The sequence below is a fragment of the Zonotrichia leucophrys genome, chromosome 8 (genome assembly GCF_028769735.1).
Source record: "Zonotrichia leucophrys gambelii isolate GWCS_2022_RI chromosome 8, RI_Zleu_2.0, whole genome shotgun sequence".
NCBI classification, from domain to species: domain Eukaryota; kingdom Metazoa; phylum Chordata; class Aves; order Passeriformes; family Passerellidae; genus Zonotrichia; species Zonotrichia leucophrys.
The window spans coordinates 28,766,378-28,781,889 of NC_088178.1; the positions used below are offsets into that span (position 1 = coordinate 28,766,378).

At 57.8% G+C, this 15,512-nt stretch overlaps 2 protein-coding genes across 2 annotated transcripts; one reads left to right on the plus strand and one right to left on the minus strand.

The window, feature by feature from the left end:
* Nucleotides 1-811: 811 nt before the first annotated feature.
* On the minus strand, nucleotides 812-1,948 carry LOC135450754 (platelet glycoprotein Ib alpha chain-like). Its single transcript, XM_064719169.1, has 3 exons — nucleotides 1,405-1,948; nucleotides 1,221-1,349; nucleotides 812-843 (listed from the first exon to the last, which is right to left on the minus strand). The coding sequence occupies exons 1-3, from the start codon at nucleotides 1,946-1,948 to the stop codon at nucleotides 812-814; spliced, it is 705 nt and encodes a 234-aa protein (XP_064575239.1).
* Nucleotides 1,949-6,570: 4,622 nt separating this feature from the next.
* On the plus strand, nucleotides 6,571-8,283 carry FOXD3 (forkhead box D3). The gene has a single exon (XM_064719855.1). It carries the CDS (start codon nucleotides 6,599-6,601, stop codon nucleotides 7,805-7,807), a length of 1,209 nt encoding a protein of 402 aa, XP_064575925.1. The 5' UTR covers nucleotides 6,571-6,598; the 3' UTR covers nucleotides 7,808-8,283.
* The last annotated feature ends 7,229 nt before the right edge of the window (nucleotides 8,284-15,512 follow it).

Consider the following 15,512-nt stretch of genomic DNA (forward strand, 5'->3'; position numbering starts at 1 on the left):
CATGGAGAGCTCCCAGTTTTCAGCCAAGGGATTTCCTCACAGCCCTGGAAATCCTCTTGGCGTCTTCATTTGCATCTGGCTGGCCAGGGGATAACTGAGCGAGCAGCCCTGCTGTGTGTCCCTCACACCTCTGCCTACCTGCCGAGCAAACCCACCGGGAAGGGGGTGAAAGGAGCTGCTGCCTCTCCGTGCCTCCTCATTTTGAGTCGTGTCCTTTATTTTTGAGCTGCATCCCCCCCGCTTGAAGGCATGTCCCCATATTTGCTGCCAAACTTGCACCATCCCTTCGGGCCACACGGACATGAAGGAAAAAATACTCTGTCCTGTTGGTTTATTCAGATAAATAGGGACACTTTCACATAAAATTCCCTCGTTTTCACACAAAATCTTCTCTCCCGAGCCTATCCAGAGTGCCCTTTCCATCCCTAAATGGAGGAATCCCAAGGTTTTGGAGGAGCAAGGGTGGCCTAAGCACATCCCTTCCCAGAGCAGCCATTCCCTGGGGGATGAGCTGGGGGTGTCTCACCCCAATATTGCTGCTGTTCCTGGAGCAGGGCTGGGGGCTGCCCTGTGCCTCCCCCACAGCCCTGGCCAGGGTCACCCCTTCCCACCCATCCCTTCCCTCCACGAATTCCAATCCATCAAATTTAAAGGAATTTTTTTTTGCCTGTGAATTTTGCTCCTGTGTATTTATTACGGCTCACAGTACAGGAGCCTCCTCCAGGGGCAGGGATGTGCCAGCGTGTGCAGGGGACGGGTTTTAGCCATTTTTTGGGGATGTTTGGGGACGTGAGCAGGGCCCTTCCAGGAATCAGCGCTGCTGGATGCCAGGGCTGCGTGGGACTGCGGAGTGGGTGCAGGTGCTCGCAGCCAAAACCGGGGATAAATATCCATTTGTTTAGAGTGGGGATTTGCAAAATGAGAATCTGAAGAACAAACGAATTTTGATTGAACGACTGCCAAATGTTTGGGTGTTTTTTGTTTTTTGTTTTTCAAATCAGGTCTCAGCTAACTTTGCAGCCCTCTCGCCCAAAAGGCGGCAGAGCTCCTCCGCTCACACAGCCTCATTTGCTTAATAATTCTGTATTTTAACTTATTTGATTAATTTTGCTCTCTCCTTGCTTTGTAAAGCACCCAAATCCCTAACCTGTACCAGGCTGCACTCTTCTGACCCTTTTGATTTTATTTTGTGGATCCCAAGAGGATACCTTGGCACACACCTGAGCGCTGCTGTCTGGTTTTGCCAGCTCCCCGGGATGTTTTCCTGCCTGTATCCAAGTCGGGGATGTCTCCCTGCGAGCCGAGCCGAGCCAGCACGGCCGGGTGTCCCTCCACCTGCACCGTGCCAGCTCCCAGGGGAGGGGAGCGCAGAGGAGCAATGACCAGCGCCAAGGAGAAACGAGCCCCAAAGTGAAGGCGATTCGCGGTTCTGCACCAGCACGGCGTTTGGATCCGGAGCAGGGAGAGGCTCCGGGTGCAGCCGCAGGGGCGGAGGGAGGATGGACACGGTGCGGGGCTGAGGGAGGATGGACAGGGTGCGGGGCTGAGGGAGGGTGGACAGGGTGCGGGGCTGAGGGAGGGTGGACACGGTGCGGGGCTGAGGGAGGATGGACACGGTGCGGGGCTGAGGGAGGGTGGACACGGTGCGGGGCTGAGGGAGGATGGACAGGGTGCGGGACTGAGGGAGGGTGGACACGGTGCGGGGCTGAGGGAGGGTGGACACGGTGCGGGGCTGAGGGAGGATGGACAGGGTGCGGGGCTGAGGGAGAGTGGACACGGTGCGGGGCTGAGGGAGGATGGACACGGTGCGGGGCTGAGGGAGGATGGACACGGTGCGGTGAGGAGTGCAGGATGGGGCGGAGGGAGGATGGACACGGTGCGGGGCTGAGGGAGGATGGACAGGGTGCGGGGCTGAGCCCCGACGGCGGGGACTGCCCGGGGGGACCATGTGCGGCCCCATCAATGTGAACCGCACCGACACCCGCATCCCCCGAGGGGCCGCACGGGGGTCCGTGCCTCCTCCACCCACCCGCGGTCCCCCGGGGCCGGACCCGCGGGGCAGCCCCGGCACCTCGGCCCCGCTCGGAGGGGCAGGGAGGGGGCGCCGTATGTGGATTTGGGGGTGTCTCCCAAAGGGGAAAAGGCTGCAGGTCGTGGAAAACCAGCGCCTGGTGAAAGCCAGGCTCAGCGGGAAAGGCAGCGCGCAAACAGCGCGGGGACACGCGGGGCCAGCCGGGGGAGGCGCCCCTCGCCCCCCGTCCCTCCGGCAGCGCACAGGGGGCGAGGGGGGATCCCCAAAGTTGCCTTGGCTGCGCGGCCGCGCACCTCGCACGGGGGAAAGTCCCGCGGCCGCGGAGCGCCGGCCGCCCCCAGCTTGGGTTTCCCTAAAGGCGAACTGGGGCTAAATAATGGATCGATCTAAAATTAACCGGAGGAATGGAAATGCTCTAAAAATAAGCCAGCAGCTGCCGTGGTCGCAGCCCCCCGCTCCCGTGGGGAAGGGGGAGCGGGGCCGGCCGGAGCAGGGGGCGCGGGCAGGGCCGGCCGGGCTGCGCGGGGCTGCGCGGAGCGATGGCCGCCGCTCTCCGCGGGCGCGGACGGAGCGCCCCAAAACTCCGCCGCCCGCCTCGCTGCCGGCACACCTGCGGGGTTTAATTTCTCTTTGTATTTTTCTACGTTCAATTCTTCTTATTCCTGCACGGCAGCTCCGCAAGGCTTTGGGGAAGCGGTGGGTCGCTCCCCCGGCAGCAGCGGCCCCGCGGGGTGCGGAGCGGGTGCGGGAGCAGCGGGCGCGGAGCTGCGGGGCAGCGCCGGGCACGGAGCCGGGCCGGGGCCGCTGCGAGCCCACCGCGCACACACACACACACACACGCACTCACACACACACAGACACACACACACACCTCCTCCTCTTTCCTCCTTTTTGATCCACGCAGCGATCCCGTATCCTCCCGGCTTGTCTCTTTTATTCTTTTGTACTGAGGCGCGTTGTCCTGGCCAGCAGTGTGAACGGGGGCTTTGTAAAACGGGACAGATAAAAATGAGCAACATCATATTGTTTGACAGAATGATCCAAAATGATAAAATGCCTTCTCCGGAGGGGGTGAAAATGGTGAATTCCTAAAAAACAAGAGCGTCGCTTCTCTCCTCAGCCTCCCTGCGCTGCTCGCTGTAGCCTAAAGGGATCTGCCGCCTGCACCAGCCCGGATCACGTCCAGCCACTCTTTTCATTGGGAAGTCTCTTTTTAAAAGCCTTCATTTATTTATTTTTAAATAAATAAAGAAGGGGGGAAGCGGTTTCGGCTCGGGACCCCCCGTTCTCCTCGCGGCGAATGAAAAGCACAGTTTTCGAGAGAAAGGCTCGTTTTGATTAAATCTGACATGCTGCTGATAACTCCATGCTAATGTGAAATAATTAACATAATAGCCATAATTAAAAGCACGCTAACAATGCCATAAATTTATCACACAATTTTACTAGCTTTCTGCCCCTAACTGCTCTCTCATCGTTAATTAAACGTGTTGCCTTTTACAGAATGGATGTTTGTACATTTCCAATACAAATAAATCCGAAACCGTTTTGGAAACATGACCAATTTCGTTTTACACTGAGGTCTGCCGGGTTTACGAGCGATTTATTACGATTAAAAAAAAAAAAAAAAAAAAAGGAAAAAAGGAAAAAATTAAAAGAAAAAAAAAATCAAACACGTGCAAATAGAGGCCTAAGAATAGAGGGGGGGAAATTATATATATTTAATAATCTACATCTTCAGCGAAAAGCCCTGCTGAAGGGGGTTCCAGGCCCCGCCGCTCACCCCATTTCGGCCCCGACCCCGGTCCTGGCGGTCGGGGGATGACTGCGTGTCCCTGTCGTGTCCCCTCCCTTGGATGTGTTTATTTTACAGGGATTTCTCACCCGCAGCCCCTTTCCTGCGAGCCCCGTTACCCCCGCACGTTTGTACCGAACGACAATGCTGGTTTAATCCAGGTCAGGTCAACGATTTATATAACTCATTAGTGAAAGTAATAGGCTTAAGGAGCTGAAAGGGGACACCTTTGGTTTCTCCTTCCTTTAAAACGATTACAGAAGCAGAAATTGCCCCAACCCTGTCTTTCCTCCACAATCCCCCCCACCCCCGAGGCTCAGCCTCCGGATTTATTTTTAACTCGCTTCGCAGCCCAGGATCTTGCTTTCCCATATTAGAATCAAATTGAGTTGTAATTAATTTCTCCCTCTCTATCATAACTTATTCCATCCTCCCTTTTCCCGTTGCGCTGCCGTGTCTCTATTTGACTCCGTATCGATCCGGACGATACAGTTTGTTTTTCTCCTGTTGCTAAATCTATCTGTCTATATGGGCGCCCACTTTCTATTTCTGGCCGTGTCATTATCGTGGGTTTCCTCCTCCACGGGCGCTGCTTTAATTGTTTTATCGCTTTGCAGGACGCGGCTCCTGCTTCCGCTCACCTCCAGCCCTTGAACTTCCACGGGTTCGGGGGCTCCCGCTTTATTTGGGGGAAACTTTCCTGATTTTTAGCAAAGCTTTTCTCCGCCCGGGTGGGCTCCTGAATAGTTTCCAACGGGATGGGGATGGAAATGCTGCCCTGAAGTTCAGCAGGTGAAGGCCGGGGAGCCGCGGAGGGGCGCGGAGAGGCGCGGAGCGGGGCGGCCCCGCTCAGCCGGCAGCCGTGATTGAACACGGGATTAGCACAATAGAGCCCTAATCGAGGGGAAACGTTTCTTTTCACGCTAAGCACCGTAATTAATAACACGAATCAATTAATTTGACTTTTATTGTGCCGAAGAAAAGCGCAACAAATGGAGCAGGGGGCTGCGGAGTTGGGGTTTTTCCTCTTTTTTTCCCTGGGAGAGGCTTTGCTGCTCTCCGATTGTCACACAAGGCGAGTGTGTATGTGTGGCTCTGTGACTGCGCGTGTGACAGCGGGCGGTGCGCGGGCGCGGAGGTCACGGGCCGCGGAGATCCTGCGGGACACGCGGGGAAAAGCGGCTCCGCGCCCGCGGGAAGGGTCCCCCATCCACCCCCGGGAACGGGCCCGGGACAGCGACCCCTCCGAGCCCCGACGGCTTTGGGACAAGGACGGGAATGGCTCTCCCTAAACCAGCGCCGCTCGTGGGAAATCGTTGACTCCTGGGGCATTTCCCTAATTTAATTGTATTTACCGAAAGGGGACAACACGTGCGGGAAGGAGCAGAGCGAAGGGCTCGGCGGGACGGATGGAAAAGCCAAACCCCGGAGCCGCCCGGGTTCCGCACCGGGGCAGGGCGGGCGGCCGGGCCCCCTCCCGCCCCGCCGGGCGCCTTTCCCCGGGCCGGGGCTTACCTGGGGCCGCGGCAATACGGTCCTCACATTCACACACACTCCCTCATTTCCTACTTTTTCATATGCTAAAGCCCGCAATGATTAAGTCGTTAACACCTCTGGAAAGGAAAAAAAAAAAAAAAAAAAAACCAAAAAAAAGCGAAGAAAAAAAAAGGGGAAAAAAAGTAACCGGCTAAAAGGTTCTTTATTTATAGTTTTCCTTTGTTATTTTACGTCTTTTTTATTTTTCTCTCTGCAACTAACCTAATAGATAAATCAATAGCTATTCTCTGGTCTTCCGTTCCCAGCTGGTGCTGCTGCCGCTGGAAAAAAAAAATTAAAAAAAAAATAGAAACCCACAGAAAAGTGGTTTCAAAGCCCAAACTTGGTGCTTTTAAGCGCTCCTGCGGCGGCGCATCCGCCGAGCCTGCGCTGCCGAGCGCCCCGAGAGCGGCGGCTCCGGGCGCTGCGCACCGAGAGCGGCAGCGGCGAGCCCCGGAGCGGCGGCGCTTCCGCGGGGGCCGAACGGTGCCGGTGCCGTCGGGCCCCGTCGGGGCGGGCCGAGCGGAGCCGCCGCCGCTCTTTGTTGACAGTCCATGAAACAACTCGAGTTTTGCATGACTTCACAGCGGGGCGCCTGACGTCAGGCGGTCACGTGGAGCCGCCTCCGAGTATATCTTTAACGGGAAAGTAATCTATCAGGCAGTCGGGACCGCCGCGCTGCCAAAGTGGCGAGCGAGGCCCCGCGACCCCCGGCCTCCTGCCCCCGCCCCGCCCGGCCCGGCCGCCGGCAGCTCCGTCCCCTCCCTCCGCCGAGGGGGGGAAAAAGCAGCGGCCAAAAAAAGCCAGACCAGAGGAGCAAAGAGGGAAGAGGAAAGAAAAAAACCCCCAAACAGCCCAGGCGGCGCGGAGGGCGGCGGAGCGGTGCGCGGCGCGGCCGCGGAGCGGAGCGGTGGAGCGGCGGCGGCCCGCGGAGCGGCCCCATGCGCGGCGCCCCCGGGCGCGCATCGCGGCGGGCGGGATCCGGCGGCGCCGCCTGAGCCCCGATGCCCGGCGGCGGGAGGTGACCGGGCGGCCAGGGCAGCCCCGCGGACGGGAGAGCAGCGGGCGCGGCCGCCCCATGCCCCGCGGGGACGGCGCCGCGGGGCGCAGCCGGGCCGCTCGGGTGTAGCCCCCGGGGCCGGTCGGAGCAGCGGCGGGAGCGGGGCGCGGGGGGAGCCCGGTGCGGGCGGGAGACCCCGCCGCCGCCGCCGCCGCGCCCCGTCCGCCGAGCGGGGATGACCCTGTCGGGCGGCGGCAGCGCCAGCGACATGTCCGGCCCCGCCGTCCCGGCGGCCGAGGATGTGGATATCGACGTGGTGGGCGAGGGCGACGACGGGCCGGGCAAGGACAGCGAGGGCGAGGCCGGCAGCCCCGCCGCCCTGCCGCGCCTGCCGCTGGACGAGGCGGCGGAGCTGGCGCTGCCCGCGGAGGCGGCCGCGGAGAGCGGCAGCAGCGGCAGCGGGAGCCCGGCCGGGACGGCCCCCGGCGGCGCGGCCGAGGGCGGCAAGGGGGGCGGCGAGGAGGGGGCGAGCGGCGGCGGCGGCGGCGGGGCAGCGGGGCAGAGCAAGCCCAAGAGCAGCCTGGTGAAGCCGCCCTACTCGTACATCGCCCTCATCACCATGGCCATCCTGCAGAGCCCGCAGAAGAAGCTGACGCTCAGCGGCATCTGCGAGTTCATCAGCAACCGCTTCCCCTACTACCGGGAGAAGTTCCCCGCCTGGCAGAACAGCATCCGCCACAACCTCTCCCTCAACGACTGCTTCGTCAAGATCCCCCGGGAGCCCGGCAACCCGGGCAAGGGCAACTACTGGACGCTGGACCCGCAGTCCGAGGACATGTTCGACAACGGCAGCTTCCTCCGCCGCAGGAAGCGCTTCAAGCGGCACCAGCAGGAGCACCTGCGGGACCAGACGGCTCTGATGATGCAGGGCTTCGGCGCCTACGGCCTGGCCGGACCCTACGGCCGCCCCTACGGGCTGCACCCCGGCGCCTACACGCACCCCGCGGCGGCCGCGGCCGCGCTGCAGTACCCCTACATCCCCCCGGTGGGGCCCATGCTGCCGCCCGCCGTGCCGCTGCTGCCGTCCAGCGAGCTCAGCCGCAAAGCCTTCAACTCCCAGCTCAGCCCCAGCCTGCAGCTGCAGCTCAACAGCCTGGGCGCCGCCGGCTCCATCGTCAAGTCGGAGCCCAGCAGCCGCCCGTCCTTCAGCATCGAGAACATCATCGGCGTGCCCGCCGCCAGCTCGGCCGCCAGCGCACAGACTTTCCTGCGGCCGCCGGTCACCGTGCAGTCGGCGCTCATGGCCCACCAGCCGCTGGCGCTGGCCAGGACCACGGCGGCCATCGCGCCCATCCTCAGCGTGCCTACCAACATCATCGCGGGGCAGTTCCTGCAGCCCGCCGCCCCCGCCGCCGCCGTGCAGGCCAAGTGGCCCGCGCAGTAGCCCCGGGCAGCGCCCCGGGCAGCTCCGGCCGCCCCCTCGGGGCTCCGCGGCCGCCCGGAGCCGGAGCAGCAGCAGCAGCAGCGGCCGCCGCCGCTTGTACATATTTGTATCAAAAATCACTGACGTTGCTTTCGGGGTTTTTATTTTTCTAAAGAGGCGAAAATGACGGTCGCGATTAGGAGCTGCGAACTTTCACTTTTTTTGAAGGTTCCGGCGCTCCGAGCGGTTTTATCCGAAATAAACGAACAAACGAGGAAAAAAAAAATAATTGTATAAAACAGAAATAAGCGGGGGAAATTTTAAATATTAAACGAACGAACAGAAAAAAAGAAAAGAGAATTTTGGAGAGAAAAAAAAAAGGATGAAAAACGCTGTCATTCTATTATAGAAGTCTGTTTATATATGAATGAATATATGTATTCTAAATGTTATCCCTTCGTGTTGTACACAACTTTGTAAATAAATTTTTAAAATGCTCTGCCCGTCTCTGTGTGAGCGGTGTCTTTGTGACCCCCGCCCGCAGGACGGGCTGCGCGGCCGCGGGGGCTGGAGAGGCGCGATCGGAGCTCCGGTTCCCCGGTGCTGCGGAGCTTTGGGTTCCGCGGGCGGCGGCGCGGGCGGGTTCCCCGCGGTCCCTGCACCCGCTTCGGCCGCGCAGCGACAGCGCCCGGCCCTGCTCGTTGGCGGCATCACCCCGGTTCCTTCCAAATCCGACCTTCCCCGGCAGATCCGAGACCCCCGCCAGCGCGCCGTGATGTTTCCCTAAATATATTAATTTTTCTCGGCCTGACTTCAGCACTACATCCCGGCGCTGCGGCATTCCCGGCCGGAATAGGTACGCTTTGGGTCTGCGATCGGGGTTAATTATAAGGGAAATTATTTTAAATAAAACACGTTGGGTTGATTTAATCAATGTTTACTATTTATTTTAGAGGGGAAAAAAATATATATATTCAGGCCGTGGCCGTGCGGTGTGCGAGCGCGGATCTTTCGTTTAGATCAGGAAAATAATCAGGGCTAAAGCAGCGGTTCTTCCCCCGGGAAAGGATCGGCCTTTCCCAGTTAATTCCTAATAACTCAGCTTTAACAGCAGCTGTTAAAATTAAAAATAATATACATACATATATACATACATGTATATATATATGTGTATTTTCGGGGCTAAAATAAGGAGACAGTTAAAATGAAAATAAAAAAGGAATTAATATGTAGCGCTCTAATATTTAAAGCGGAGCGTCGGGGGGTTGAGCCTGCTGAGATCTCGGTGTCTCCCGTGCACTGACAGTGTTTGGTGCTTTATTATCTCCTTCTTAAAAAGTTGAATTTTTGTCACCTTGGAAAAGCGTCGTGGATTTCGCTTTTCCGCTCAAATAATTCGTTGTCTTTGTTAGGAAAATCGGCGGCGTAAAATGCAGGCGGGATGCGGGATGCGGCAGGCTCGGCTGCGGGAGGAGCTGAAGCAGGCGCTTATTTCCCCTCCAACAACCCTCTGGCAGCCGCGGATTTAAAATAAATATATAAATAAAAGTGTCCTTGCTTTCCTGGTAAGCAGTAAATATTATTTCTTCCTAAGTAAATATTTATACCTCCGCATACATAGACTAAAATAAACCGAGCAGCCCCGGTGATGAGATCGTTTGAACTTTATAAATAAGGACTCGCTAATCATCTGCCGGGGACAGGGAGGACCTGCAGGGAGCGGGGACACGCGGGGCCCTGCGCGGGCACCCACGGCCCCGCGGAGCCCCGCGGAGCGGAATGCGGCGGTGTCAGAGGAACGAGCTGCTTCACAGTTGTGTCTGGCTAATCGGTTTTACACAAACAGCAAATGGTGGGTGATTCGTGCGATCGAGGGGCTTTCTATATTTAGCCGATCCCCTGGGAAAAAAGAAAGGAGCCTCTGCCCGGAGTCGCTGCGAGGCTCAAGAAGCTGCTGATCCAGGGCTTCCAGAGGACACCGGATAACAGGGGCTCATTCCATTCCCCAGCCTTTGTTACTTATAAAATTACTCGCTCATATTTCCCCACATAGCAGCAATGCCTCCGCTCGGCATCTGCGCGCCGGCGGCAGCGGCACCGGCAACTTTCCTGCCCGCTGCCTCCCTCCGGCAGCGGCTTCTCCCTCCGTAACCTCCGGCCTCTCTTTCTCTCCCCCGCTGTCCCCTCCATCGCCGAGGACAGCGAGGCCCGCAGGAGAAGCCTTTCCCGGGGAAGCGGCGGCGGCGGCTCCGGGGCCGGGCGGCACGGGGAAGGCGCGGGGCTCGGGAGGAACCCCGGGATGAGCTCCCCATCCGGGGCCGCCTGCTGCCCGCAGCCGCGGGGCCGTGAGCGGCAGCGGGGCCGTGCCCGCAGCCGGGGGCTCCCGGTGGCGGCGGGGCTGCAGTGGCGCACCGGGGCCTGCGGGGGGCGCGGCAGCTCCCGCTGCACCCGCGGGGAACGGGCGCGCCCCCCCGGGGCCGGGAGCACCCCCGGGGCCGGGAGCATCCCCGCAGCACCGGGATCCGGGAACTCCCCCGGAGCATCCGCGGGACCGGGATCGCCCTCACGGCCCGCGGGCTCGGGAGCACCTCCGGGGCCGGGAACACCCTCGGGGCCGGGAACACCCCCGGGGCCGGGAGTCATCGGGGAGTCCGGGAGCAATTCGGGGGATCGGGAGCACCCCCGGTGCCTGCAGCCCCCGGGACGGCACCGAGCCGGGCGCGCTCTTGCAGCGGGCGGCACGACGGGGCGTCCCGGCAGAGTTACCGGCGGGGATCGGAGATGGGGGTGTCAAAAGTCGGTCCCCGAATAGGGGAGGGTTTGCAGCCGGGACGGGAGCGGCTTTCCCGGCTCCCAGCGGAGCGGGCGCAGCCCCCACAGCCGGAACGGGGAGAAGCGGGAGCAGCAAATCCCGGCGGGGTTCCCTCAGCCACGGGCCGCAGCCAGACAACAGAAACTGCTTCCCTTGTTCTTTCCCTTGTTTTCCCTTCCACAAACTTGTCCGCCGCATATGGCAAAACTTGACACGGCCGGTGACAGATGCCCATTAGTATAAGTCGTGTCACGTCGGTCCCCGGGGTGTGTTGGAAGTAACTAGATCCGAAACACCGGGGAAATGACCCTCCCGCAGCCCCGAGAGTTTACCCAGAACCGCCACCCCTGCACCCTCCCCGACCCCGCTCCTGATTTATTCCAATGACGGCCCCGCCGCTCCCTCCGCCCGGGGAAGGGATTTAGAATAGGATCTGCCGACAGGATCTGGCCCTAATCCTCTAAACCATCGCGCTGGTTGAAAAGGGGACGAGATGGGGCTCATCAGGGCCATTTCCTCGCCTGATGCGGGGCTCCCGGGGAATCCTCTCGTTTTGGCTGCGCGGCCGCGGGAGTTGCGCCCCCCTTTCCCCCTCTCCGCGCTACCCGCTCCCAACGCCGCCTATTTATAACATCCCTGGTCTCTCCCGGGCACCGAGCGGGGCTGAAAGTTTCCGGCTAATGGGTGTTGAAAGGCGGCGAGCGCTGGAAAAGGCAGGGAAAGACCTTTTGCGGTTATTTATAAGCGTGTGTTTATCGCTCGTGTGTTTTTATCTCAGTAAGCAGCCCCAGCGTTCGGGGTATCGCCCCCAGCCGAGAGCCGCGTGGCCGCAGCAGTGTCCCCGGAGGGGGACAGCGATCGGAGACCCCGCTCCGGAGCTGCGGGAGGGCACAGCTGAGGCCGGGGTTACCGCAGGGGACAGCGCCGGGAGCGCTCCGGGCGGCCGCGGAGCGATGTCCATCCCTTCTCGGGCTGTCGCACCGAGAGGTGGCCGCAGGAATCATCCCCCGGTGACACCAGCCCGCTCTGGGACACGGGCACCGTTTGAGGACGGCTCTGGCTTCCTCAGGGGTTACGGGCTGGGCTCGGAGCCGGCGGTACCGGGGGATTTACCCCGCCAAGCGCTGCCCGAGCCGGCTCGGGGTGCGTGTTCTGGGCCGGACACCGAGGAAGGAGCGCCAGCATTTGGCTTTGGGATGAGGCACCCCTCATCCTTCGCGGGGTGTCCCGCTCCGGGAGAGAGACAGCAAGGATTGCTTTAGGGGAATTGGGGATTTACCCACACCCGTGCGGGCGCGGGTCAGGGGGCAGTCCCGGGGGATGGGGAATTCGATGGGATTTTGCCTCTCGGGGCACCTCAGGCAGTTTCTGTTCTCTCCTTCGTGTCTGAGGTGCGCTCGGGGCCTGTCCCCGCCTGCTCCGGGGAGGCGGAAAACCAGCCTGGCCATTCCCGGGGGCATTTAATCGGTGTTAAAAGGCGGAGAGTGAAGGATCACAGCGAGCTCCGAGCGCAAGTTGCGCTGCCCATCCCCGCGGCTGCGGAACAGCCCGGGCATCCCCCGGGGCGGCGACTGATGCGCCCCAACCTCCTTCCGCAGCCGGGAGCGTCCGTGCCATCCATCCCGCAGCCTCCCCGAGCCGCACCCGGGCAAACACCCCCAACACGGCTTTCCCGAGAGGCAACTCTTCAATTCCGGGGGCTTTCATTGAATTACGTGTTACCAGTCCTAAAACATTAAGCGTTATGTACTTAAAAGATACAGAGCATAGGTATTACATCCACAGGAAGTATTTTAGTCAGTGAATGTTCAATGTAGCAGGTAGAGATGAACTTAGCACGTCTTCCAGACTGAACTGGGAACAGACTCTCCAGCCATAAAATGCACTTAACAGTCTATTTAATAGTGGCGAGGTCCTTGAAAATGCAATATCCATGCTAATCTTGCCTTTTTCTAAATCAGAAATGAAAAATAGGTCAGGAAGGTAGAACCTTCCCCTTCCATTTAAAATGTGACATTTAATCTATTTAAATAACTAAGTAAACTTTATTAATCCGGGATTTGGTAAGCAAGCCGAGGAAGCGGGAACCGCGCGACTTTATTAAGACGGCAAAATGTGAGACGGAGCGTCCTTGAACTCCAGGTGCGATAAAATCCCGGTTTTCTTGAACTTCAGCGAAAAGGGAAAAACCGGGACACAGGAAAACCGCTCGATCCCTCCTGTCCAGGAAAGGATGGAAGGAAAGGTCCTGCTCTGCTTTACCGAGGACTCGGAGCATCCCCCGGGCTGGGATCACCAGGTCGGACGAGGGAAACTCCGTGTAGCCCAGCGCCTAGAAAATGGCAGGAATTCAAGAAAAAACCCCAAACCTTCACTAATCTGTAATTACTTTATTAAGTGCCAATATTTAATGGAGGAAAATAAAAATAAATCCATCCCCCTGAGGGCTCAGGTAGTGGTTTCTGACGCGTTTAATCCCGGTTTTGCTCGGCAAAGGAGAAGGCGAAAGAGCCGAGGCTGCTGAGGCACGATGCTCCGTGCCCGCCACATCCCGGGCGATGTCCTGGGCTCGGGATAATCTGGGAATCTGCAATTGGGAATCTGCAATTGCAAACGCCTCCTGAGTTTGTTCCCCCGCTCTCTCCGGCACCACAAAGGAAATTCTGCAAGAGCTGGAACTTTTTATGGCCGCAGGCTCTTCACCCCCGCTCGCCCTAGCAAAGACTTTCTCGTTATTTTGGCCGCATTTCATCCCAAATTTATGGATTTTTGCCTTGCCACCGCTCGGCTGCCATCAAGCCGGAGAGCCGGGGTGGAGGAGAGGAGGCGGCGGAGCTGCGAAGCCTCCCGAGAACGCCAAGGGTTAAGAAAAGCCGTTTATCTGCTCATTATCGGCTTCTCCCGACTCCTGAGCACCAAACCGCGCTCGTCTCCCAGCCCGCCGTATCAATGTGTCCTGAATGCCTTTTCCAGTCATTGATCTGCTCAAAGTCACCGCAGAAACACAAGTGACAGAGACTCAATTCCAGGCGACGCGCCCGATGCGAGTATTTAGAAAGCATTCAATAAAAAAGCGTTCGCGGGGAGTGAATGATTTCACCTTGCAACAAAGAGCGCTCGGCTAATTGAAATAATGCACTTGAATGTGCGGCCGCGGGCTCCTGCTCGCTTGTCCCAGCTCCAGCACGGAATCAGCAATAATTTCCAAGGAAAAACCCCCAAATTCCTCTTTTTTAAAATTTATTTTTAAATTTTTTTTGTAATAGTCCATAGGCAATGAGCACGGACTCGGGGGCAGCTGAGTTCTCAGCGCTCCCCGGCCTTGCTCTTTGGGGAATTCCGGGCATGGAAAATCCTGGAGGGGAGAGTAAAAGGAGAGGAGAGAGGCACTGAAATAGGAATCTGCCCTGGTGATTGCTCAGGCTGGGAAATTCACTTGTTTCAGTGCCATAGAGCAGCTCCAGCCCGCTGTGCGTTCAGGTGTAACTCTAAGTTTGTAACTGATGAATTTGTAGGATTATCCTTATTTTACAGACTTGTCATTTCCAGACATCCGGTCAAAATCCTGACATGGACACACTTTACCCAGCAGGAATATAAATTATTAAGTGTATCAGATTAGGCAAACTGTGTAAAATTTGATGGGCATAATCTGCCATTTTCCACAGGATTAAGGCTCCAAACATCTTGGCAAGGCAGCAGACAGGTGTGACTTTTACCTTTATCTGTTTAAGAGAGATTTCAGTCTCTTCACACCATCCCACATGGGGCAACAGCACAAGAGGCTGAAATTATGGCAGTGTAAGAGGGACTAGGATGTCCAAAGAATTTGTACACAAAAACGGTTGGGATAGTGGAAATCAGCATCCTGCATTGGAAATAGCTTTTCTTCCTTGATGTATCTCTGGTGTTACAAAATATTATATTTATAGTGCTTATATGTTTCAAAAATAATCTGCACATCTGAAAAAAAAATTACAAACCAATTTAATTTGCAGTAATCTCTGTTTACTTTAACGTTTCTATTGTAAGTGGTCAGACATTTCTTGACCACATTTGTTTTTTGTAGCAGCTGTGTTTAAATCCATCACAATTATCAGCCCTGGGACTCCAGCCCAAGGAGAGCATTGCTGCCAGCTCACCTGGCAGGTGTGGCCATAAAACCCTCAGTACCTGCTGTTGGTTAATGGAATAATCAGTTTTCTGTTCAGTTTCATGTCCTGACCTCAGTCAGACACAGAACCAGAATAAAAGACCAGGTTGGACAGAGTTTGGAGCAGCCTGGGATAGTGGAAGGTGCTCCTGCCCATGGCAGAGGATGGAATGGAATGATCTTTGAGGTCTCCTTCAACCCAGGCCATCCTGTGATTCTCTGATTTTTGTTATGCGCTGTACTTCGTTGAAAGAATGAAAAGGGGCAAGACTGAAAGGTTTAAAAGTGAGGCCTGTGGTGCATCACTGAGAGATTCCAGAATCTTCCAGGCTGTGTGCAGACAGCCTCAAGGGATGGCCCTGCCTGAGCAGAGGTGGCACCAGATGATCTCACTGTGTATTCCAGCCTGATCCAACCTGGGATTTTGCGCTTTGCTCCCAGATATCGTCTCCAAGTTGTAAGGGCTGAGGGTCTGCTCCCCAGAAAAACACGAATCCCAGACTGGTTCAGGTTGAAAAGACTTTAAAGTCCATCCAGTGCCAGCCCTGCCATGGCTCTCCTCAGGGCAATGTTAGCAATACATTCCTCTACCCCAGGTTGTTCCACACCCCGTCCAGCCTGGTCGTGGACACTTCCAGGGACAGCCGCAGCTTCTCTGGGCACCTGTGCCAGGGCCAGGAATTCCTCCTCAATATCCCATACATCCCTGCCCTCCGACAGTGGGAACCATTCCCCCTTCCATTGCCACTTGTCCAGAGTCC

Coding starts and splice junctions, on each gene's coding strand:
- FOXD3 (XM_064719855.1), top strand. CDS start 6,599: ATGACCCTGTCGGGCGGCGGCAGCGCCAGCGACATGTCCGGCCCCGCC.
- LOC135450754 (XM_064719169.1), bottom strand. CDS start 1,948: ATGGTCCCCCCGGGCAGTCCCCGCCGTCGGGGCTCAGCCCCGCACCCT. Junction 1,350..1,404: donor CGAATCGCCTTCACTTTGGG/GCTCGTTTCTCC, acceptor CTCCCCTGGGAG/CTGGCACGGTGCAGGTGGAG. Junction 844..1,220: donor AACCAGACAGCAGCGCTCAG/GTGTGTGCCAAG, acceptor CCCACTCCGCAG/TCCCACGCAGCCCTGGCATC.